We start from the raw sequence: 26,118 nt of genomic DNA, 5'->3' as shown, positions 1-26,118 counted from the left end.
GAGTCCCGACTGCAGACTGTTTAAGCGTAGTGAAATTAGTATCCAGACGAACTAATTACCGGCTACTGGAGTATATTTCATTCAAAATAACGCTGAAATGGAGATGGAAGGACCTAGCAATGCAGCCGTCTACTTGGCCCGTTGGAATCGAATATCGAGAATTTGAACACCGTCAAAGGGATACTTGGAAGCCTTAAATATTATCAATTGTGCGTTTATTGTTTAAACTATTTGGATAATTTATGTTATAATTACTGTTATTTTTCGTTGTTTATTGTATATGTATGAGGTTATGAAATTGAATGTTTTGTACGCTGTTAATCTAATTTAGGATTAGAATATTCAATAAGACTATAAAGTCAGTTGGATTAATACAAATAAATAAATAAATAAATAAAAACTTTGCTGAAAAATTCATAGCAATCGAACGAACCATTTTGGCTGTGCAGATTTTTGAATATTTTTAAACCATTTTCACATACACCCTTTTGAAAAGTTAGTCGTGATTCAAAATAAAAATTTGATATCGAAAAATGGCGATTTAGATGGAACTGAAAAACTGTGCAAAGTTTCAGTTCAATAGAAAATCATGAATTAAAAAATTTCCCTAATTTTGATGCTGTTGCTTGGAATCGCTCATAGGTTCTACGGGGGTGACATCGGGGACATTTCTAGTTTGCAAAAAAAAACATGCCTTGCGACGTATCTTATTATGATTGTTTTTTTTTGTGGAATTTTGTTCAAAAATGATTTCTGTCAAAACGAAAAACATTTTCTACCTCAAGAAAATTCAGAAGATACCTTGATCCATACTCAACATGTGTACGAAAACCGATTTTGGAAATATTGCTTCGTTATTCAATAAAAAAAATCAAAAACCAAAAAGTGAGGAATTGCTTCCAGTTTCGCCTTAACAGCAAAGTTTGAGATAAATTAAAAAAAAAAAAAACAAAAATAAAATTTTATGAAAAATTTGTTATTTTAAGTGGAAAGGCTCATCGATTCTGTCCTCATGATGTTTGCGGAAACACTTGGTGCTCCAACATTTATCTGAAAAATCACATTGAAAATTGACAGCAACTTTTCACATTCTTATATTTGTCAACTTTGGAAAACAAGTGTTTGATGCTTATTCAAACAACAGACAGCTGTTTTTTGTTGTGGCGTTCTTTCTTATCCTTTCGTGTCCTAATCATACAACCAGCAATGGTTTTCATGAATTTCAACAGTTTCCCCATATTTGTACCTTCATTCACTTCATCGGTCCGTCCCTACCTCATATTTTAATCCTAACACGTGTCTCAACCCGATCACTTTCCATCTGCATTGATCCCAAATAGCACCCTTTGAACGGTGTTCGGTGGTCTCCGATGGCACTCTTGACTAGCGTGGTAGCGTACCTCCTTTCTACTGGATGTAAAGGGTACCGTTTCACCACCAGACATCAGTCACCTGTCTTTTATTACATGTCTGTTCTAACTTTCATCACACTTCACTCCCATCAATAGACCACCAACCAACACCATATCCACGGAAAGTTTCCCTCCCCCAAACAGCGCCGTTTGATTGTTTCCTGTCGCTTTGGACGCGCTGACGGGGAAAACCCCGGTTCCGCCAGTTCGTGTCGCAATTGTCTTTCTGTATTTTCCACCCCTCCTTGTTGTGAGTGAAACATGGTGATAGCTTCTGTGGCCGAAGGAAGGAGACATTTTTCGCATTCTCACCACATTTTCCGCAGCCTAGAATACGCGTCTTTTGTTGCAAAAGATCGCGTCGACGAGCTCGAGATGCTCGCTTCGCTGGCTGGAAAATTGATTGTGGGGTGAAGAAATGCTTGCCTAGCAGTAGGTAAGCAACTTTGGCGGCTCGCAAATACTTCTTCTAACCACCTGCAGCCCTTTAGACGGTCTTCTGTGCATGTTCCATCGAGTGAGAGACAGATAAAATGGTCTTAGAAAAAAATGAAAGTGATGTTCCTCTGGTTCAACCGTGCGGTGTGTGGTGAAGTTCACCTACGTGTGAGCTTCGACTGGCAGGATGCTGGGAAAAGTACACAAAACCGTTTAACAGCATCACTCATCTTTGGCTTTGCATACGGCTCATTTCACTTTCAAAACGTGATTGAAGGTTGTTATACATGAGTACTTACCTGTATGAGCACCGAGTTTACCCCGAGCGATGATGAAAGCCTTAAGAAAACAAAATATAGAGGCACATCGTGGTTCAAATGATGATCCCATACATGTACTTATATCAGCATAATTTCGCTGGATGGGGTTCCTTGGTCTTCTTGGCTATAGTCGGCACCGCATCGGCAGTGGATACTTTGTATTTTCACTCGATTTTGTGTTCAGAACAGAGAAGAGTGGACAAAACGGCACCTACATTTCAAAAGGGCGTAACTGCATTTACAACCAATGCCTTCTCACAAAGCTGTGGAGCGTATCCCATCCCTCTCGAGCAATCCACTAGCACAAATAGAAAGATAAAATCCTCCTCTTTCGATTAATGGATGTGAATTGCGTGAGATGAATGAAATACGACCCACAGCTCTGTGAGAAGGCATTGGTTGCAAAAGCAGTTACGCCCTTTTGAAATGTTGGTGCCGAAGAGGTTCAAAACAAGGAACAAAGAGTTCGCGGCGATTACTTTTTATCACAGCGGGTAATAGATAATGACATAATCCCAAAGCATTTTACGTGCAGCTCGAACGCGAGTACGATCGCTGCCCAAGCTACGACGCGACGTCAAGATCATCATAGTCTATTTTACGAAACGACAACAGTGTTGATATTGATATTAACACTCACAGGCTTTGGCGCAACCTCCTGTCAAATTTTCATTCATGAAATGAGCGATCAGCTGATCCGAAACGTCTCGTAAAATGGCTCATAGGAGATTTAAACTCTCAGGTAGGCCAGAAGGAGGAATTCAGACCGACGATTGGAAAGTTCAGCGCCCACCAGCAGACGATCGAAAACGGCCTTCGATTCGTTGATTACACCTATTTCCAACACAGTCTCCCTTATCGTTACTCGCTGAGATCACCACAGCAGACAGAATCTCAAATCGTTCTGATTGACAAACGGCACTTCTCCAACATTATTGACGTCAATACCTATCGTGGTGCCAACATCAACTCCGACCACTAGGGGAGACTGAGGAGACTTGATCCCTGGGGAGACTTGTTCAACCCATATTTGCTCGGAATCAAAAATATTTCTCTTCTAGCATAATTTTTCGAAAACTACTCCTGGACAAACGACTATGTTTCGGCTATAAGTGATTTCGATTGTACATTGCATTATTTTTTAACGGCTGATGGTTTGTTTTCAGTCTTTCAGAAATCTTTTAGGCGATTTCGAAAAATCTCAATAACTTTGTGAAAATTGAACCAAATCGTGTCAAAATTTCACAGCACATAGTTTGAACAAAATACTTTAAAACTTATTTATCCAAATAAGGCTGTTGTTAACATATTTCAATTAATTCAGATTAGTATACACAACAGTGACATGGGGAGACTTGATCCCTCGAGGATTACCAGGGATGCCAGATGATTTTTTGAAAAATCTGTATCACTATTTCCAAAAATCTGTATCCCATACAAAATTTAGGTGAAAAATCTGTATCTCATACAAAAATAAAATGGCCTCTCTTGCTCAAAAATCTGTATTTCATATAAAACGTGGTGCTCAAAAATCTGTATAATACAGATAAATCAGTATATATGGCATCCCTGAGGATTACACACACATTATACATGTGAAAAATAAAATTCTATTCGGAAGCCTCTATTTACATGGAATTCAAAGTCTCCCCCAGGGGACTGTTACGGTCTTCTTGTTTTCTTACCCCGCATTAAAATTATGCTGCTGTGTTGAAAGATAGGTTGTCAGCTTGAGCCCTACGCTTGAGCCGCTGTTATGCCGGCTACGAAAACATTGCATTGGTGGGATAGGGATGCCAATTCCTTGGTCTCCCCAGTCTCCCCTAGATAGTGATGGTCAAACTGCGTCCAAAACTCTCCGTCATTAACAATGTACGGTACCGGCGACCGCCACGGTACAACCTAGAGCGACTGAAGCAACCGGATATCGCCTCAGCATATGCGCAGAATCTCAAGGCTGCGCTGTTAGATAAGGGCGAGCTCGATGAGGACGAGCTCGATGAGGCCCCTTTAGAGGACTGTTGGGGTACAGTCAGGGCCGGATCTAAGGGGGGGCCGGGGGGGCCCGGGCCCCGGGCCCCCACATTTTAGGGGCCCCCAAAAAAACCTTTTTTGGTTGCTAACATTAGCTTTATTTTTCATATTGCTCAAGTACTGTTCGAAAATAAGGAAAAACCTTTTTGGTCATCTCTCCGAGGGGCCTCCACATCCGCTCGGGCCCCGGGCCCCCACAATTCTTAATCCGGGCCTGGGTACAGTGAAAGCAGCCGTCAAGGCCGCAGAAAGGAGCACCATCGGGTACGTGGAACGGAATCTACGGAACGAATGGTTCGACGATGAGTGCAGAATTTTGGAGGAGAAGAACGCAGCGCTGGCGGTAATGCTGTAGCAAGGGGCCCGACAGTACGAGGAACGTTACAGACAGAAGCGGAAACATCAGACCCACCGCTTTCAGGAGAAAAAGCGCCGACTGGTTGAAGCGGAGTGCAAAGAAATTAAACTGCTGTACCGTTCCCTAGAAACACGGAAGTTCTACCAGAAGCTTAACGCATCCCGCAACGGCTTCGTGCCCGCGAGGTGAAATATGCAGGTATAACGACGGAGGCCTCTTTGAATAGTACCTGAATGGCGTGGAGATCGTAGGTACGGGAGACCACGACGACGCCAGTGCAGCGGAGGATGGAAATGAACCAACTCCCACGCTGAGGGGTGTTAAGGATACCATTCATCAGTTGAAAACCAACAAAGCAGTTGGTAAGGATGATATTGCAGCTGAACTTTTCAAGATGGGCCCAGAGAAGTTTACCATCTGTCTGCACCGGCTGATAGTCAGGATCTGGGCAACCGAACAGCTACCGGAGGAGTGGAAGGTAGGGGTTATCTGCCCAATTCACAAGAAAGGCGACCATTTAGAATGTGAGAACTTCAGAGCGATCACCTTTTTGGATCATCTTCCGTCATCTGTCACCTAAAATGAATGAGTTCGTGGAAAGTTATCAAGCCGGCTTCATCGACGGCCGGTCGACTATGGACCAGATCTTCACTTTACGGCAAATCCTCCAAAAATGTCGTGAATATCAGGTCCCAACGCATCACCTGTTCATCGACTTCAAAGTGACACACGGCAGTATCGATCGCGCAGAGCTATGGAGAATCGTGGACGAAAACGGCTTTCCTGGGAAGCTCACAAGACTGATTAAAGCAACGATGGACGGTGTTCAAAACTGCGTAAGGGTTTCGGGTGAACTATCCAGTTCATTCGAATCTCGCCGGGGACTGCGACAAGGTGACGGACTCTCATGCCTACTTTTCAACATCGCTCTGGAAGGAGAGATGCGAAGAGCCGGGCTCAACAGCCGGGGAACGATTTTCACAAAATCCGGACAGTTTGTGTGCTTTGCGGACGACATGGACATTATCGCCAGAACTTAAGGAACGGTAGCAGAGCTGTACACCCGCCTAAAACGCGAAGCAGTGAAGGTCGGACTGGTGGTGAATGCCTCAAAATCAAAGTACATGCTGGTAGGCGGAAATTCTAAGGCGCATCATCAGCGGAAGTCAGGTCTACTACGGGCTCCAGAAGAAGCTGCGGTCTAAAAAGATTCACCCACACACCAAGTGCACCATGTACAAGACGTTGATAAGACCGGTGGTCCTCTACGGACACGAAACATGGACCATGCTCGAGGAGGACCTACAAGCACTCGGAGTTTTCAAACGACGCGTGCTAAGGACGATCTTCAGCGGTATGCAGGAGAACGGTGTGTGGCGGAGAAGGATGAACCACGAGCTAGCAGCACTTTACGGCGAACCCAGCATTCAGAAGGTGGCCAAAGCCGGAAGGATACGATGGGCAGGGCATGTTGCAAGAATGCCGGATAACAACTCTGCAAAGTGAGTATTTACAGATGATCCGGTAGGCACAAGAAGGCGTGGAGTGCACGATGCCACAAACCGAGTATTGCGGCGTACTACTGTTAAGTGTGATGTTGAGCAAATAAATGTATGTATAGGGTTTTTTTTTCTCGCACAAAAAAGTTCAACATGCTATAACTTTTGAAAGAGTGCATCGAAAAATCTCAAATTTTGACTGTTTGTCAACCTATTTTATGTGCATCATTGGTACAAATTTGGGCTGGATTCATTAATCTTTCGCAAAGTTAGAACCGTTCGGGTAAAACACTATTTTTTAGACAACTCATTTTTGAGCTGTCATATCTCGGGAACCAGTGAACCGAATTGAATGAAATTTTGAACGTACACTAACAAAGTTATGTTACAAAAGTTACAGCATGTTGATTTTTTTTGTGGGAGAAAAAAAGTTGCATATCCCAAACATTTTGGCCACCCCCTGTATGTATGAAGATGGGTTTTTTTTAAAGGTATCTGGAAGCTCATCTGGATGTTCCAGTAGATTTCAAGGGATTTCAGGGGGCTTTTGTTATGTTTGAAGGAGTCTCCGGGATTGTTCTGGCTGATTTCAAGCCGTATCAAGAAGCTTCCAGGCATGGATGTTTTCTGTGGGTCTCAGTGAGTTTTATTAATTGTTTCATGACATTTCAAGGCGTTCCAGTAGATTTCAGGGGGTTCCATCCCAAGCGGCACACATGGTTACAAAACAATGACGGCGGCGTATGTAAGGCTTGCACAGAAGTCACTGTGACTTACTGCGTAACCCTTACATACGCTGCCGTCACTAATTTGTAACCGTGTGTGTTGCTTGGGATGGGGATTCAATACAACTTGAAACCTACGGGGATCTAATGGGTGTTTTCTGGGGAATTTCAAGGCGTATTAAAACATTTAGAGAGGTTTCAGGGATATTCAGGGAGTTTTAGAGGGCTTCTGTACAGCTTAGGGTAACTCTACCTGAGAATCAGGGGGTCACAAGGTGTTTCATATGCTTTCAAGGTGATTCTGGGGGTTCAGTACAGTTTGACGGAAGTCTTCGTGTACTTCAGGAGATTTTCTGAGTTTCAAAGCGTTTCAGTAGAATTCAAGGGCTGAATAAAACCTTATTCATAGAAAAGTGAGATTTCACACTTGCAGGCATGTTTGATTCTCGTCAACACAGTCCTGCCCAATATATTTCATTTGACAAGAAGAAAATATTAAAAAGCATGGCTACATGAGCCAACCGTCCAGTACGATGCTTGGAGTACATGGAAGAGGTTTAAGTTTTCTGGGGATGACCGGATAGTTTTTCCATCGGGATTTTATTTTCAAAAATTATTCTCTGAGATCCCTTCAGATTTTTTTTCTGATGTTCCTCCAGGAGCTCCTTCTGTAAATCCTGCAAAAGTTTTCCTACCACTGCATCAGGAATTTCTTCTGGGATTTCATCAGGAGTTCCTGGCGATCCAGGAGATCTGAATCTCGTTCAAGATATTTACTAGGAGTTCCTTTTGGGATTAGTGAATTCCCTCAAGAATTGTCTTCGACATTTTCTTACGCGCGAAATCTCGCTCTCGCGAATTAAGCGCCAAAACTGTCCAGTATAAATCCATAAAGGAATTTGGAGGAATCCACAGAAAGCATCCCCGCTTGAAACTCCAGAAGGAACTACGTGGAGCAATCCCAAGTTCAATTTTCTGGAGGAATCGGTAGAGATACAGTTCCTGGAGGAATCGCCTGATCAAATACTGTGAGAATCTACAGAGGGAATTCTCGAGGAATCTTTCGATGGAGTTTCTGGAAGAACCCCTACTAGGAATTCCTAAAGGAATCTAAGATGACATTTTTAGAATAATCGACTGATGTACTTTCTGAAAGGATGAATTAAAAAACAAACAAGTGGTTTGATAATCCGGGTGATTCGAATATCTGTGGCGATTATTTTCGAGATCCTGTATGATCGAGTCCGACTTGTAATGGTTTCATCTACGGTATTTCAGATGTTGTGGACAGACCGTTACCTACCTTGATACCTTGTTGGCTACAAAGTAACTTTACTCCAATGCCGAGCGTATAGTAGAGCACCATCTTCGTCGGTCTTGGGCGATGTTCCTCCAGTTTCCCCGAACGTGTAGGGATCGTAGATCTTCTTCAACCGCGTGCAGCCAGCGAGTTCGCGGCCGCCCACGAAGTCGCCTACCTCTACCGGGTTCTCTGCTGAATATTGTTTTCGCTATTCTTTCTTCCGACATTCGCACTACGTGTCCAGCCCACTGAAGTCTGCCGTATTTTATACATTTCACAATATTCGCATCTTCGTACACTTGGTACAACTCGTGATTCATGCGTCTGCGCCACACTCCATTTTCTTGTTTCTCACCGAGAATTGTCCGCAGCACTTTGCGCTAAAAAACTCCAAAAGCTTTTCGGTCTACATCCTTTAACGTCCACGCTTCGTGACCGTAGAGGGCAACCGGAAGAATCAGCGTCTTATACAGAGCGAATTTTGTTTGCGTTTGCAAGTTACGGGACCTAAGCTGGCTACGCAATCCGTAAAAGGCCCTATTCGCAGCTGCAATACGCCTTTTCACTTCACGGGAAACGTCATTGTCACATGTCACAAGTGTTCCAAGATAAACAAATTCTTCAACAACTTCAAATACTTCCCCACCAATCACTACCTCAGCACTAACACCACTAGGCCTGCTTCTGTCTCTACCCGCTATCATGTACTTCGTCTTGGTAGAGTTAATCGTCAAGCCTATCCTCGCTGTCTCTCTCTTCAGAGGAGCATAAGCTTCCTCCACTGCCCTACGATCGATGCCGATGAGATCAATATCGTCCGCAAAACCGAGGAGCATGTGCGACCGTGTGATGATAGAGCCATTCCTCTGCACGCCTGACCTCCTAATCACTCCTTCGAGTGCAATGTTGAACAATAAATTTTAAAGAGCATCTCCCTGCTTCAATCCATCCAAGGTCACAAACGACGTAGACACTTCGTCCGCGATCCGAATACTTGATTTTGATCCATCCAGCGTTGCGTGTATCAGCCTAATTAGTTTCGCCGGAAAACCATGTTCTGACATTATCTGCCAAAGCTCATTTCTTTTCACTGAATCGTACGCTGCTTTAAAATCAATGAACAGATGGTGAGTCTGCAAGATATATTCCCGAAATTTATCTAGGATCATCCGCAGGGTAAACATTTGTTCCGGACAGACCGTTATGCCTATACAGGGGATGGCCAAAATGTTTGGGATAGGCAACTTTTTTTTCTCTCTCAAAAAAGTTCAACATGCTATAACTTTTCATAGAGCGCATCAAAAAATCTCAAATTTTGACTGTTTGTCAACCTATCATATGTGTATCATTGGTACAAATTTGGGCTCGATCGATTAATTTTTCGCGAAGTTAGAACCGTTCGGGTAAAACACTATTTTTTAGACAACTATTTTTCGAACTGTCATATTTAGGAAACCAGTGAACCGAATTGAATGAAATTTTGAACGCACACCAACAATGTGTAAATGCTTCACCAACCATTAAAACATAGGTACTTTTTAAACGTTGAAAAAAGTTATCATGGGTTGACACTTTTTGGATTTTTCTCGAAAATATGTCATTTTTTTACATCAATGTCAATAAATTTTAGTGTTGATATCCAAAGACTTTCCCCTTCTGTTCTCAAATTATCTCTAATCAGATATATTAGAGCCTATTAGGATTGAAGAAAGAATACATTTAATAATTTTTGTGTGGTATTATAAATTTTACTTATTTTCCTCTATATGGGTAAAAATTTCAACCCGGTATAACTTAATTTGCCGTGAGAAAATATTATATTTTATAACGTCGTATTAACTATCAATATATTGTTGATAAACGTTAAACAATTAATTCAATTCGGTTCACTGGCTTCCGAGATATGACAGTTCGAAAAATAGTTGTCTAAAAAATAGTGTTTTACCCGAACGGTTCTAACTTCGCGAAAAATTAATCAATCGAGCCCAAATTTGTACCAATGATGCACATATAATAGGTTGACAAACAATCAAAATTTGAGATTTTTTGATGCACTCTATAAAAAGTTACAGCATGTTGAATTTTTTTGTGGGAGAAAAAAAGTTGCCTATCCCAAACATTTTGGCCATCCCCTGTATATATTTTAGACTTTCAACAATGTACATAATAAGGACTGTATCGTTAATTATGAGTACACCAGAAAATGGCTGTATTTGGAAATGTTGTATTTATTTTATAAATTAAATTCAATTACATTGTTTATTGACCATCAGAAAAGCCCATGACATGATTGTATATTTAATTTTTCGTGGATCTTGCCACCTCTCGCACTTTCTTCTTGGCGTTCTTCAGAAGGTTTTGGACAACCGTTCCGACGATGGTTTTGCTTACGTTGACCCAGTTTTTCTTGAATTTTGTGACGTCCTCTGCTCCTCTATCCTTTTTCCGTAGTTTCCCTTTCATCAAAGTTAACTATTTCTCAACATGCTTTATTTGCGGGCGATTTAGAGGATTCATTGCCTTTTCCACAAATTGAACATTATTTTCTTCATACCTGTCAAAGTTGTCACGCGCGTAGTGGCAAGATGCCAAATCCGGCCAAAGTAATGTAGGACCTTTGTGCTTTCAGATGAGTGGCAGAATAAGTTTCTGGAAACATTTCTTCCGGTATATTTCGGCGTTCATACTTGGGACGGTGAAGAAAGGTGACGATTTCATACCACTTTGACAAATTGCTTGCCAAACCAACACATTTTCCCAATTATTTCGCAAAAAATCGATTTCTCCTAATTCGTAGCATCCGTGCCATGCTTCACAGTGAAAAACTGCGCCCCTGGAAGTGCCTTGTAGTCCAATTTGACATACGTTTCATCATCCATGATTATGTACATGCAATTTTTGCTCAAAACATCGTCGTACAGTTTTCATGCTCGAGTTTTCACATAATCCGCCAGAATTTTAATGCGTTTTGGACATTTCTGTTTTGGGTAGGTCTGCAGGGAATTACGCTCCTTGGCGCGTTGAACCATACCAACAGCTGTTGCACACTTTTTTGCGTAAACTCTAATGGACACCTCCTATTTTCCTTCAACGATTTTGCAAATTTTGCTGTCCAAATTTGACTAGGATGCACCTGTTTTTTTTCCGCGTCCGGGTAAGTCTTTCAGTGTGTTATGCATACCGAATCGTTTGATAGCATTTGGGACAACAAAAACCCAAACACATTCAATTTTTGCTAATTTTCTTAGCGATGATCATTTTTCATTGCAGTGCTTGGTCACAATCGATTTTCGCTTCTTCCCCGTAAACCCTCGCATTGTTCCACTTGAGGAAAATCTTTAACTTTTAATGAAGGTTATCGTTTGTTTACAACGTTAGCAACACATAGACACATAGCAGTTGTCAAAATAAGGCTTTTTAATACACAGCCTCAAAGGTGTACTCATAATTAACGATATGGTCCTTATGACTATAATAAATAATTGGGAAGAATGCCGGACTTCGTCCAAAACTGGTAACCAGAAAATCCTAAACGACATGTCAAAAATCAATGCGGCGACTATTTTATGTAGGTTTAGGTGCAGAGTCCAAAAATGAATCCAGAATATCCAAAATGATGTCTCAATGTTCAAGATGGCTGTTATTTGGCCAGAATAAACATTAATGCTCCAGCACGATCGCTCCGGAGACAAAACCTCCTCAGGTTGGAAGGTCGGAACACCGCTTATGGACAGCACGACCCTGTTCGTCATACTTCCGTTCCATGAGTTAGTTGTTTTTGTTCATGACCAATGTTTTTAATTAATTGTACGATATAAGGCATTTTTTTTATTTTTAAGCTTCATTAAGACATTTTGTCAAATGGAGGAATTCACAATAAATAAATAAATAAGATGGCTGTTATTATTAGTTGGTGTAGATATCCGGAGTCAAAAAATGATGACTTGAAAATCTAAAATGACGCTTCAAAATTTTGTGGCTTCATGACACTTGTTTGGTTTGAATTTTGGATCGTTGTCTTATTTTTTCAGAATATCGGATGCCATGTTTTTATAAAATGTAAAACGGCATCATATTTTCCAATGTTTTTTGGTTATTTGCTTCTTTGGCACCAATGCTGTAGGAGTTGAGCAAAAAATACTAAAATTCGTGAAAGCCAAATGTGGCCTAAAAACTGGCTTTTCGGGTGCAATCACGCTTTGGCGGGCAAAAAGTGGCATCGCGTCAGCACTGATATGATAGCCAACACCTGTCATCACGCTTGTTTGTTATCACCCGTGGTAGGGGGTAGCCAAGGCAAACTACAAGGAAGCGAAGCTACTACGTTCAGTACAATTTAGCGCCACAGCGTGGTTGCCTCCGAAAAGCTAGTTTTTAGGCCACATTTGGCTTTCCCGAATTTTGATATTTTTTGTTTAACTCCTACAGCATTGGTGTCAAAGAAGAAAATATCCCAAAAACATGAGAGAATATGATGCCGTTTTAAAATATCAAACTTATTACGTATATTGAGGTGTTCCAGAACGAAATCTATCAAAAAATCAACTATTTAAGGTTTTTCTGATCACAAATGTGATAATTACACATGTTTCCTTCAATTTTATTGGCACACGTTGTTCGGAGAAATTGTAGCAAACAAGTATAGCTTTCAATTTCTGCCGAAAGAATTAAGTTTTGACATGTTTTAGTGTAGTTTTGATTTTTTTTAAGTTCAAAAAGAGCCGAAAAACACAAAATTGATTTGATGCACCTCTTAATTTTAATGGATTTGGCTTAAATTCTGACCAGTTACTTCTTTTAGGATGCCAAAAAGATCAAAATCAAAATATGAGGGTGGACTTGAGAATCACAGAATAATTTTGAAAAGGTGGACAGGCCTATTAGACATTCATCATGTGCACAACAGAAACATGTGCTCGATGTTCATCCAATCTCATCCGAAGGGGACTAGGATTGTGAAAATAAGCAAAACCATGTGCGACTGTAGAATCGAGTTCAGTTCTACGCCTACTGGCGACGGAGGTAGTCGAGTGACTCGGTAGCTTGAAGGAGTAGAAGCGCCCGTCTAGCAAATTGGGAGTCGTGAGTTCGAGTCTCACCAGAGTACGTGGATTTCTTTTCATAATTCAAATCTCAATTTGTTCATCGAGCACATGTTTCTGTTGTGAACATGGATGTCAAAGCAGTTTCACCAGTCAATTTAGAAAACCCATTTCCCTAAATTGATTCATTACCTACGTCGATTTGAAGGTCGCAGAGCAATTTTGAGAAGAACTGTTAAGAAAATTCAAAGTGATGGCAAGCGAAGATCATAAGGATTTAAGGCACGCTTCAGAAAGGTTTTCGGGGAAAGTTAGATCTTCACTCAGATTAACCGAAGACTACTTTATCAAGAAGACATGCAACTCTGTTATTTTCCCATACTAACGGCAAGCGTCACCGACGGCACCGCCGCCTGGTGAGCTAAGGTGATACATTTGTGTAAAAGTGTAAGAATGTATTGGTGCGAGTATGAAAATTTACACACACTATCATGAATAGTCCCACCTTCATCCGGGGTGGCGCTGCTAGCAGTGACTCCCGATTTTCAGCAGTGTTGCATGTCTTGTTGATAATGTGGTCTTCGGATTAACCCTCGAGCGATCGCGCTGTTGTATTTTGTGGCCAGCTGCGTGACTTACGGAAGGTTAAGGAAATTCTAGGAGGGGCACAGTAAAGGCAGGGTAATCCGCGTAATACAGATCCCATTAATATCACTAGTCTGTCCCCAGCAACACCTGGGGACCCCTATTCCTATCCCTATTTCCGCGTGGGCCACTACCAGGAATTCCTAAAGAAATTTAAGATGACATTTTTGAACTAATCGACTGATGGACCTTCTGGAAGGATGAATTTAAAAAACAGTGGTTTGATTATCTGAATCCCCAAGCAACACACATGTTATATTAGAGTTACGACAGCGCAAGTTTAGGTTGTATAGAAGTTAATTTTACGTAATTCTAACATTGTGTTGAAATAACGTGAAATAAACTTTCATACAACCAAAACTTGCGCTGTCGTAACTAATATATAACATGTGTGTTGCTTGGGGGTCACCCGGATATCTGTGGCGATCATTTTCAAAATCCTGGTATTATAGAATCCGACTTGTAATGGTTTTACATAGGGTGTTTCAGACATTGTGACATACCGTTCTTCTTCTTCTTCATCATCTTCTTCTTCTTATTTATAGCTCTACGTCCGCACTGGGACTTGGCCTGCATCGCTTAAACTTAGTGTTCTTTGAGCATTTCCACAGTTTCTAGTTGAAGGACTTTCTTTGCCTGTCATTGCATGAATTTGTACATTGTGTGGCAAGTACAATAATACATTATGCCCAGGGAGTCGAGAAAATTTTCCCGACCGGAATGGGAATCTAACCCGCATTCTCCGGATTGGCGATAATATAAACGCGTAACGGTCTTCCTAAAATATTTGCAACACCCCATCCCTCTTTTCATTAACCTAGCTTCAACTTGTTTTTAACGCTCCAGTCAGTCAGTTTTCTCCTTACATAAATAACATCATCCAACTGGAATGCCACGAAACTAAATCCCATCGCACTATCTCAACACCGACATCCGCTTTCCTCTTTCAGACCTACTCGATGGACTGCTACTTCCGCCAGTCCTGGGTTGACCGCCGGCTAGCGTTCACCGGCGAGTACAACACGCTGGCGCTGAGCATTTCCATGCTCGGTCGGATCTGGAAACCGGACACGTACTTCTACAACGGCAAACAGAGCTACCTGCATACCATCACCACACCGAACAAGTTTGTGCGGATTAACCAGGACGGTCGGGTGCTTTACTCTAGTCGGTAAGTTTCATTAGGAGGTGTACGAGTGAACCCGCGTTTCCCGTAGAGTGCCTGTGGTCTCCAGGTGCGGCACACGACGGCTGTTGAAAACGAGAGAAAAACGATTGGTTATTAATTAGAGCGAATAGCAGAAACCAAAGAAATTAGTTACTCCATCGGATTTCCAATCTAGTGAAGGGTGATTTTTCAAATCGTTTCCGTTCATTCCGGTTGCTTTGCCCTAGAATTCTCCAATGGAGCAACTAAGATAATACGAAGGACAAAACTCGTCAACTTTTTGTACGTTCATTAGGAAGCAATTCCACAAATTGATCATTTCCCTACCGAGCCGAACATTCGACCGTCAGTCATCGTATGCACTCAAGTGACAAAGAAAACATTCCCTCGAAATTGGATTGTTCTCGTTGCTCTCATCGTAGAAGTACAGACCGCCGCCAACCGAAAATGTACGTCGTTGTTGTATCGAGAAACTAACCAAACTTGGTCCCAATGCACTATGTCGACCGGAGTTATCATCATCAGGATCACTTATAGGCTAGGTACAACTCGGCCAGTCAATTTGCCAGAACTTGGGTCGGAAGACAGAATCATTTGGCGACGTCGAAGCCTGACGAACGTTGGAAAATAAACGTGGTCTTTCAGCCTTTCCGTCTATGAAACAGTTGACAAGGTGCAACATCTCAATCACACGTGGCTTCAGCACCACGTGAGAATGACAACAGCTTTTTTTTCTGCTGGTCAAGTAGGAAAGAAAGACTTTCTGTTTTTTTTTATTTTCCTGGAAGCTCGACTCTTCATGATAAACGTGAGGAGCAAAATTCAATGCAATTAGATTGAAGAACACTGCTGAACTACTCGACAAATGCTCGATGCTGTGCTAGTGGGTCCGTATGAAACACAAAAAATGTTGTTTTTAGCATAATCTTATTCTGGCTCTAGATTTTTCGACGATAAATTTTGTTGCTTTGGTAATGGTACGGATTGCTTCAGCCGCCAACATATTTCTGCTCTTTACAAATTCCTACCTCATGCTTCCACGGGCCAATCGAGGACAAAGACTGCCTGTAAGGAGCTGTGTGCTTAGAGGGTAGTGCAGCCTACCCGAGCAAAGATATTCTTGTGATATTTCAAATTATGATAACTCGTTTTATTTATTCTCCAAGCACTTAACCTAATTTATAGCTCTTTTGTCCACTTGGGCACTGCGTGAGCGATTCCAATTGGCACTTACTCTTTGTACAGCGCCTAAATGTGTTCTATTCTTATTGTACTATATTGTCGCGCTTATCTTAGATTCTCAACAAGTTGCGTTCGAAACGCGCAGCATCAGATCGCGCCAGACCGCGCACGTATGATTTACACACGGTGTGCACCTTGGCTAAAACTGTTTTTGCAGCCGCCGGGTGGGAGCTGTCATGGATAATCAGCCGCCGTATACAAATCAAACGGGGCGCAATCTTTTCGCGATAAACGACGGCTGGTTGAGATCATCAGCATCTGAGTGATTAAGCTGGGATGCACAATATATAGATCGATATATTGAACTGGTTGCCTTTGCGCTGCTGTCATTTTTCTACCCTGTCCATGGTAGAATGATGAGTACGAGAATGTTTATGTGTGGCTCTTGTTACTTTACCAGTCCAATATCGTCAACAGAAGACACTAGTGTGAAACGTCAAACGCATAGAAAAACGATGTGCGCGCCTCTGGTTGTGAAAGCCACAACTATGAAAATTTAAAGTGATCGTTGAAAGCATGGTCGATGGAAATTTCGTAAGTGTTACGTCTGTTTGTCTGTGTCAGGTGCCAGCCGCTCTCGGGGGGAAGAGCAACTGACGAAAAATTGCAAGTGCCGGGGCTGGGATCGAAACCATAACCATCCACTTATGAAGTGAACGTGTAGCCACTACGCTACGGGCTCTGGCATGATGATAACTCGTGTTGGTCTCGTTTTGGTCGCTTCAACGATTAAAACATCAAAAATGCGAGTAGAATATTATTCCCATAACATCAAGTAGAACCCTGCGGTAGAAGGAACGACTCGGACAACGATTTAACACACGCCGATTGGAGGATTCAACTGTGAAGACACAGACATAGTTGTGGCTTCCACAACCAGAGGCACGCACATCGTTTTTTTTTTTGCGTTTGACGTTTCACACTAACGCCTTTTGTTGATGATATAGCACAACGCAGTGTTTCGTAAAGCATTCGCACCAGAGGATGGTAGTGTAAAGTGGACGATGATTTTTTACGGAAATTGTTCTAAGTGTTACGTCTGTTTGTCTGTGGTGAAGAGATCGTTCGTTGACGAACTTGGAACTCGAGCAGCGGATATCCCGGAAGGTGGCAACGTAAAATAGCAGTGGAGGCAGTGAATCAAAATTCAGCCATCGCGCAACAATAATGACAATGTCGCAACCTGTATTTGTTGCGACAATCCACCCAATGCGACATAAGTTTGTCCCAACTTGAAAATAATAGGATAAACTTCGTACACCACGAGTTTGGGGATTTTCGAACGGTAACTTCAAGTCGATAAACACTGCAACTCTGCTGAAGATCTGTCATCAGACAGTTTTGACTTTGGGTTAGTAATAATTGATTACACAGCGCAACATTTTTTTGTCTCAAGAGCAAACTTAAGTGTCTCCGAAGGATTTTGGGCCGCTGAATCCGAATCCGGGCTCAGAATTGCTCCAACACGTCACAATTTTGAGCTATACCTCAATTTATAGGGCAAAATATGCGATTTTGGGCTTTTTTGACTGCAAGCCATTAAGCTTGGAAATATTTTTTTTAAGCAATCAAAAGGTTAATTGGTCAACTAACATCTGAATTAACGACTCATGCAAAATATTTCGTTTTACCTAATCAAATTTGAAAGATTTAAGCATTTTATGTTAGTATGAAAACTTGCATGCAACTTTTGGAGGGTAACTTGTATGGGAAATATCGTACCTAACATAAATCGCTTAAAACTATCAAATTCGATTTGGTAAAACGAAATATTTTGCATGAGTCGTTAATTTAGATGATGATTGACCAATTAACCTTTTGATTGCTTAAAAAAAATATTTCCTTGCTTAATGGCTTGCAGTCAAAAAAGCCCAAAATCGCATATTTTGCCCTATAAATTGAGGTATAGCTCAAAATTTTGACGTGTTAGAGCAATTCTGAGCCCGGATTCGGATTCAGCGGCCCAAAATCCTTCGGAGACACAAAAGGTTGCTCTTGAGACAAACAAAAAGTTAATTTTTGTTACGCTGTGTTATTCACGAGTTGAAAAGTACGAAACAAATTCAGCTTCCGTTTTATCTGCAACAAAAATTTTCGAGATCATGTCATTATCTGTTACCAGTAGGGATAAAGAGTAATCGTCGCGCCTTCTTTGTTGCTTGTTTTGTGCCTCTTTTGTCTGACAATTCTCTTCGCTGAGTGGAGGTCATCAAGAATGCATTCATGTATTGACACCAGCAAGAATAACATGGGTGAGCTACGCACTCAGCGAAAAGTTCCACTGATGCAACGGTATTCGGCTCTACAAAAGGAAATGAAACGCTGCTGAAACATAAAAAATTTGAATGAAGGGGGCGAAGTCTAGTACTTTTTCCAACTGCTATGGAATACGTCAATTCCATGAAACTCTGGCAGCACTGCTTAAGCTCATCCACGTCTTGAACAAGTTCTTATTTTCCGTTGAATTAAACGCTACAAACCAACCGTAAATTTATTCGCGCCGGTTTATGTGTATTAGAGTGGGTCATCGTTTATATGGAAAAGTGAAAAATTCAATGGTATCCCATCAGATCAAAGCTTTTTTGATGCCATTTCAGGACCCAAATAAGTGTGCAAAATTTGGGCACGATCGGTTATGTCTACGTTTTGCGCATCGCGTTTGAAGTTTGTATGGGGTTTTACATGGGAAAACACACTTTTTTGCATTTCACTCATAACAAGCTCGATTTTTTCTAAAACCGTGTAACCGTTAAAGTGAAAACATAGCCTAGGGTGTCCTGAAAAACTTTGTCGAAGACTGCGATGTAATCTGATGATTATGAAAAAAGTTATAGCGTTGGCATTGCTTGGCGAAACATCATGATTTTGTTGCTATTGTTATTCCTTTACATGTTAAAACATAAACACATGCATGCAGTTAGTTGGTTATAACTATTTTCACAAGCATCGGGTCTCTTTGCGGTCTTCAACAAAGTTCTTCAGAACATCCTAGGCTATCATTTTACAGTATCGGTTAAAAAGTTTCAGACAAACATTTTCAACTTATGGCTAAAATGCAAAAAAGTATGTTTTCCCATACAAAATCCCATACAAATTTCAATTGCAATGCGCAAAGTGTAGACGCAACCGATCGTGCTCAAATTTTGCACAGATACTTAGGACCCGAAACGGAACCAAAAAAGCTTTGGTCTGAGAAAACGCTTCCGATGACCCACACTAATGTGTATCTATTGTGCTTTCCGCGCCGATACGTAGTGTTATCCGTTTAGTGCAGTGTATGTTTTAACTGTATAGCAGCATTGTGAACATAGTGAACATTGTGATTGTTGTTTCCTCGTCTCCGCTGCACATTAGCCTGTGCGCGCAGGTGTAGTCGACATACGAATGACACTAATGAGTGGAGCTTTTTTTGTCGACCATTCAAAGCTTTCAACAGTGTTCGACATTCGATCTGGCTGAAATTCAATTCGACCGTTATTTTTTTATACAAATCAGCTTTTGTGGTTGCGGTAAACAGAAGCATTTCTCGTAAAATGCTGCAAGATTCTTTGTGAAAGTGTTTTATATGGCGGGTAGGATTTTTCAAACCCCTGAAATTAATGTATTTGGAATATATTACTTATTGGGAATATTTATAAATTATGACGCTAAAAATTTTAACGACTTATTTTTGGCGTAGGTGTATCGAAACTATCACCAATAAAACGCATACATATTTCGATTTTCAATGCCATAATCAATCGTTATGTAAAACAAACGAGTGCATCTACAATGGGGGACCATTCGAACTGTTCTATTGTTATACTTGCCGTAACTGTTGTTAATTACGTAAAGAACATTACGATTGATTATAACATTTAAAATCGATTTTTTTTTTCAGACTGAATTTAAGTTTGGAGAATATCAGATAAAGTATGAAGTATCATAAAATTATAACAATTTAGAGATTAATTTTCAAACTTACTAATAACGAGAAGCTTGGGGTGAGTAATTTCTGAAGAGTTAATCATTGACCAATTTATGAGTAGGTACTTTTTTGTAATTTGACAGTTTTGTACAACTTCTAGCAAGTCAGAAAGGAGTGCACACTAAGATCAGCTCGGTATTTTTCCCATCTTTTTACTGAGTTCTCAACAGCAGATTTAACTCGGTACGCTCGGCTATTTCTTTTGCGGATATTCCGTTAATGAGTTACTGAGCTCAGCTAATAAACTGTCAAAAGTTACTGGTGAACGGTAAATACGATTACCGAGTGTACCGAGATAAATCTGCTGTTGAAAACTTAGTAAAAAGATGGAAAAAAATACTGAACTCGGTGAAAAAAATTACTGAGCTGGAACATCTGAATCTTAGTGTGTGGGATTTAATCGTTGCCCACAGACAAACAGACGTAACACTCATCGAAAGGGCTAACACCACGAAGGACACCCGTGCATCGGCTCTAAACGGGTGGAATCACCGCAATATTGAAAGCCCAATACTGGTTAAGATTTAAGTAATTCATTTGATTTTCTTAATTGTCGTAAAATGAAATTTAATTTTAGGCTGTATTAAATATCCATGCCGTTTAAAATAAGATTTTTTCGTAAACCGTGTGTCGGACGAACGACGAGCATACCCGGGTAGAGGTGAAGTACTGACGATCAGAACGTGATATTGGTTTGATTGATATAAGAGATAAAAGATCTGAAAATAATATCTGAAAAATGTTCCTGAAACATCTGAACAATATCAAAATTTGATATTTCAGATTAAACGAAAAGCTTGCTGCTATTGGTTAGATCTTACCAAATCTAAATATGATCTGATGATGATGTTCCAGGAGTAAATTTTAGATATTATTTTTAGATCTTTTATCTCTTATATCAATCAAACCAATAACACATTTTGATCTTAATATCAAAATATGCTATTATCGAGCTCTTTTCCTCTTCCCGGGTACTGCGCTGCATTAAGGGCCAGCTCCGCTGTCCAGCGCTCGACGTCCGACGTTAGGCTTCATATATTTAAATATTTAAAGAAAACTGCTCGCGTTTAGTATCATACGGGCGTATCTACAATGATCGATTTCTCTTCATCGATTATCTCTTCGGATTATTTCTGGAAATACGACCAATATTCGGATGATCTCCAGGTGTATTTCGGTGAAGGACGACTAGGACTAGCTACTAAAACAACAAAAATAACCGAAAATGTTTTGCCGGTCAAGTTATTAATTAAAGAGAAAATCGATGAAGAGAAATCGATCATTGAAGATACGCCCGTATGATACTGAACGCGAGCTACTCTATTGGTCTACTAAGGGCTTGTTCACAAATGTAATAACGCTGGAGGGGGTGGGTGGGTGTCCTTCGTGGTGTTACAGCTTGAAATCTCCACAAGCCCTTTCGATGAGTGTTACGTATGTTTATCTGCGAGCAACGGGTCAATTCCAATCCTTTCTGACTTGTTAGAAGTTGTACAAAACCGTCAAATTACAAAAAAGTATTCATAAATTGGTCAAAAATTACTCACCCCAAGCTTCCCGTTTTTTTTTTTGTTTTGTTTTTATTTTTGTGTATTTGAACTTAGATGCTAATTCTACACTCCCGTACAGCTTCCCGTTATTTGCTCGACATTTTTAGTAAATTTGAAAATAAATCTCTAAATTGTAATAATTTTATGATACTTCATTATTTATCTGATATTTTCCAAACTTAAATCCAAATTGAAATAATTTTTATTTCGATTTTAAATGCCATAATCAATCATTATGTTCTTTACGTAATTATAAACAGTTACGGCAAGTATATCAATAGAACAATTCAAATGGTCCCCCATTGTAGATGCGCTGGTTGAGACAAGAAGAAAATCGTTTGCTTCACATAACGATTGAATATCTCTTTCGTGACGAACCAGCACAATTGTGCTGTTGAGCAATAACAATTTCGTGAAATTTGTTCAACTGTTTAGCCTTTGGTTTACCTGAAGTAAATTATTTTGATGATTGAGCCATTACTTATACTTGCATGTGTGCAAACAAACTTTTGTTTATGTTGTGTGTGAAATTTACTACAACAAGTTAAACAAAAAGTGAGCAAAAATCGTAAAACATGAAAAAGTTTTATCTGTCGCAAATTTTTAATTTTCGATTTATTTATCTAGGTGTACAAAGTTAGGAATCGAAAGACAAGGAGTAGCTCTGGCAAATGCCGAAGAAAAAGTGTTGATATATTAAAAAGTCTGAGAGTTCTGGAGAGCCAAATTTGAGCAATTTGTATGGAAATTTCACTTTTTTGAGCTCCGTCACAAAAGGGTTATGGCATTGAAAATCGAAATATGTATGCGTTTTATTGGCGATAGTTTCAACACACCTACGCCAAAAATAAGACGTTTAAATTTTTAGCGTCATAATCTATAAATATTCCCAATAAGTGATATATTCCATACACAATAATATCGGGAATTTGAAAAATCTTACACGCAATTCAAAACACTTTTACAAATAATCTTGCAATCACTTGCAATTGAGACGGAGGAATTAAAGACACTATATGCAAAGACACGAAATGTTCCAATTGGAATTCCAAATTTGCTGTCAATGTCATTCCAATCGAGCAGGAGACCTGTCAAACGCACTTTAAAAGCATTGCTCGACAGCATCATCGTCATCACGCGACAATCATCATCAATAGCAACAATCATCAGATTTCGTGTCTTTAGCATACAGTGTCTTCAGGAGGAATCATTTACGAGAAATGCTTCTGTTTACCGCAACCACAAAAGCTGATTTGAATAAAAAAATAACGGTCGAATTGAATTTCAGCCAGATCGAATGTCGAACACTGTTGAAAGCTTTGAATGGTCGACAAAAAAGCTCCACTCATTACACCGAGAAAAATTTCTACTCAATGACTGAGTTGGCCTTACTCAGAAATCGAAAAATCCTTTGTTTTCTTACTCAGTTTCGGCTAAAAGTGGGACAACCCATTCGCAATGGGTTGTCCCACTTTTAACGGAAACTGAGTAAGAAAACAAAGGATTTTTCGATTTCTGAGTAGGACCAACTCAGCCACTGAGTAGAAATTTTTCTCTGTGTAGTGTCATTCGTATGTCGACTACGCCTGCGCGCACAGGCTAATACCCCCCCGTTCGTTTTTTTTTTCCGAAGCGACATCTGCCAGCAATAATTGGAAACTGCTAGAAAGCTTGCGTATATCGAAGGCATTATCGTGCATAACCGTAGGCGTTTATTCAAGCTTCCTCTCCACCGTTTCATTGCGCTACGTTGGAACACTTTTTCATATCTCGATAAACTATTCATAATGGAACCATGCAAAATCTGCTCTAAATCAGTCGAGCAAGCAAAATTGATTACGTGTAGTGGACCATGCGGCTTGGCTTTTCATTTCACATGTAGTGGAATGACAAAATCCCAATTTTCTGCTTGGTCAGCGGAAATTGGTCTGCTCTGGTTTTGTAGATCATGCCGTTTGAACTTCGATCCTGCTGTTTATGACCGTGAAAGGATGATAATGAAAGCCCTGCGTGAACTGTTGATTCGCACCGATTCCATGGACACCAGGCTGGGCAACTACGGCGAAATTCTTCGACAAAACAACAAGACGCAAAACCACAGCAAGTCAGCTGATATATCCGATCACACCAGTTTCTTGCGTAGCATCAATGGACTGAATTTTGATGATATGACGGATGATCCCATCAATAGATCTAGATCCTGTGAAGAGACCTCCTTCTTTGAGGTACTCGATGAGATCAACAGTTCTACTGTTCATATCCCCGATAAGATTATTGCTGGATCTGGAAAACGTGTGCAGATCATGACCAACCGTCCGACTAGCTCAGATAGCTCTCCCAAGAGCCTCCCCCGAGCCAACAACTCAACACCGGCAGCTTCTTTTGATCGCCCAAATCCCGTGTTGAATGACAGTGGTACTAGACTTGCATCACCTCCCAATAATGCAAATCGCATCAGCACAAATACTTCTGATGATGTTGCAACCGACAATGGTCAAAGTTCCCGCATCAATCGTGAACCCATTCGCTCATCTTTGAAAGTAGCTACAGGATCTCAGAGTAACAGCGAAATGGAATCTTTTTATGTGACTCCATTTGAACCTGATCAAAGCGAAGAGGAGGTCAAGAGACACGTAATGGATGTTGCGAATGTTTGTTCGGCTCTGGTTCAAGTCACCAAGCTAGTTCCACGAGGAAAGCAAGTGGAAGACCTTTCCTACGTTTCATTCAAAGTCAGCATATGCAGAACAGCTTCTCGCGTAGTCGGTGACCCATGGTACTGGCCAGATGGTGTTTCTGTTCGCCCTTTCGAACCAAACACAAAAAACGGATCTGCAGTACGACTTCCGAACACCCAGTAAACGTTATGCCGCTTCAAGGACAGTCCACCTCCACTGAACAACCGGGATGCACGCCTGCAAGCTTTATGGGAGCCCCCAAACCTCTCGTCACAGTCGAGCCACTCCTGCCAGCGACCTGCAGCCATCCCGGTCCTGTGTACGAGCTTGGTGAGGGGGTCTTCCAACCCGTCAGGGCAGGCAAGTACACACGCAATAAGAACACAACCCTTCCGTTAATGTCCGTCGCTTCTGACTTATTCCATCCGATCATCCGCTCGAGAACGTTCTGGAGCTCAACGAATTCTCCCAGCACTAAACATCATGCACCATCGTCAATTTCACCGGGATGCACGCCTGCTAGTACTGTGGAAGCCCCCAATCCCCTCGTCGCAGTCGAGCCACTCCTGCCAGCGACCAGCAGCCATCCCGGTCCTGCGTACGAGTCCGGAGAGGGGGGCTTCCAACCCTTCCTCGCAGGCAAGTATGCTCGCATTAAGATCACCTCCCTTCCAGTAATGTGTTGTGCCTCCACCAGATCGATTCCCTGCTCAAGCTCATTACGATTCATCGCCAATACATCCGAAGATTGCAACTGTTCATCACCATCTTCATCAATAAGCAAGTCCATTTTAGCACTACCGGGATGCACGCCTGCAAGCTTTATGGGAGCCCCCGATCCTCTCGTCACAGTCGAGCCTCTCCTGCCAGCGACCTGCAGCCGTCCCGGTCCTGTGTACGAGCTTGGTGAGGGGGTCTTCCAACCCGTCATGGCAGGCAAGTACATACGAAATAAGAGCTCAACCCTTCCATTAATGTCTGGCACGTCTGACAGCTCGTCCCCCTGCTCGAACACCTTTTGGAGTTCATGGAATCCACCCAGCACTAATGATCACGCATCATTGTCAACTTCACCGGGATGCACGCCTGCAAGTGTCATGGGAGCCCCCAATCCTCTCATCGCAGTCGAGCCACTCCTGCCAGCGACCTGCAGCCATCCCGGTCCTGCGTATGAGTTTGGAGAGGGGGTCTTCCAACCCGCTATCGCAGGCAAGTATGCATGTAATACGAACATTTCCTCTCCGGTAACATCTGACGATTCCAGAAACGCATCCAATAATTTGGCATGCTGTGAGTCACCGGGAACCAGAATTGTGTCCGGCGTCAAGGAAACCGACAATAACCAGAAGACGAACTTCTCGGTGTACTACCAAAATGTAAGAGGCTTGCGCACCAAAATCGTAAAACTACGTTTGCTGCTCACCAGTTGTGACTACGACGTGTTGGTTTTCACGGAAACCTGGCTGACGAAGGAAATCAGTAGTGCAGAAATATCGCCCGATTACACCCTTTTTCGCTGTGACAGGAGCGAATTAACCAGCGAACATACTCGAGGTGGTGGAGTGCTGATAGCAGTGAAAAATCACCTTCACTGCGAGGTTATTCAAATACCGAATAGTGAAAGGCTTGAGCAAACCGCAGTTTGCATTAAGTCGAAAGCTCGTTCACTCTACATTATCACTGTTTATCTTCCACCAAGCACCCATGTCGATCTATACGCTACTCATGCTAATGCAG

At 41.4% G+C, this 26,118-nt stretch overlaps 1 protein-coding gene across 3 annotated transcripts in view; it reads left to right on the top strand.

The window, feature by feature from the left end:
• LOC109399634 (gamma-aminobutyric acid receptor alpha-like) overlaps positions 1-26,118 on the top strand; it is a 225,860-nt gene that overhangs the window by 146,300 nt on the left and 53,442 nt on the right. For all 3 annotated transcript variants that reach the window (XM_062855816.1, XM_062855815.1, XM_062855814.1), the window contains one exon: positions 14,727-14,947. In XM_062855816.1, coding sequence (XP_062711800.1) covers positions 14,727-14,947 — 221 coding nt within the window. The remainder of the gene's footprint in view (positions 1-14,726; positions 14,948-26,118) is intronic.

Source organism: Aedes albopictus, chromosome 3 (genome assembly GCF_035046485.1).
Source record: "Aedes albopictus strain Foshan chromosome 3, AalbF5, whole genome shotgun sequence".
Classification (NCBI taxonomy): domain Eukaryota; kingdom Metazoa; phylum Arthropoda; class Insecta; order Diptera; family Culicidae; genus Aedes; species Aedes albopictus.
This window is presented reverse-complemented; position numbering and strand designations above follow the sequence as displayed.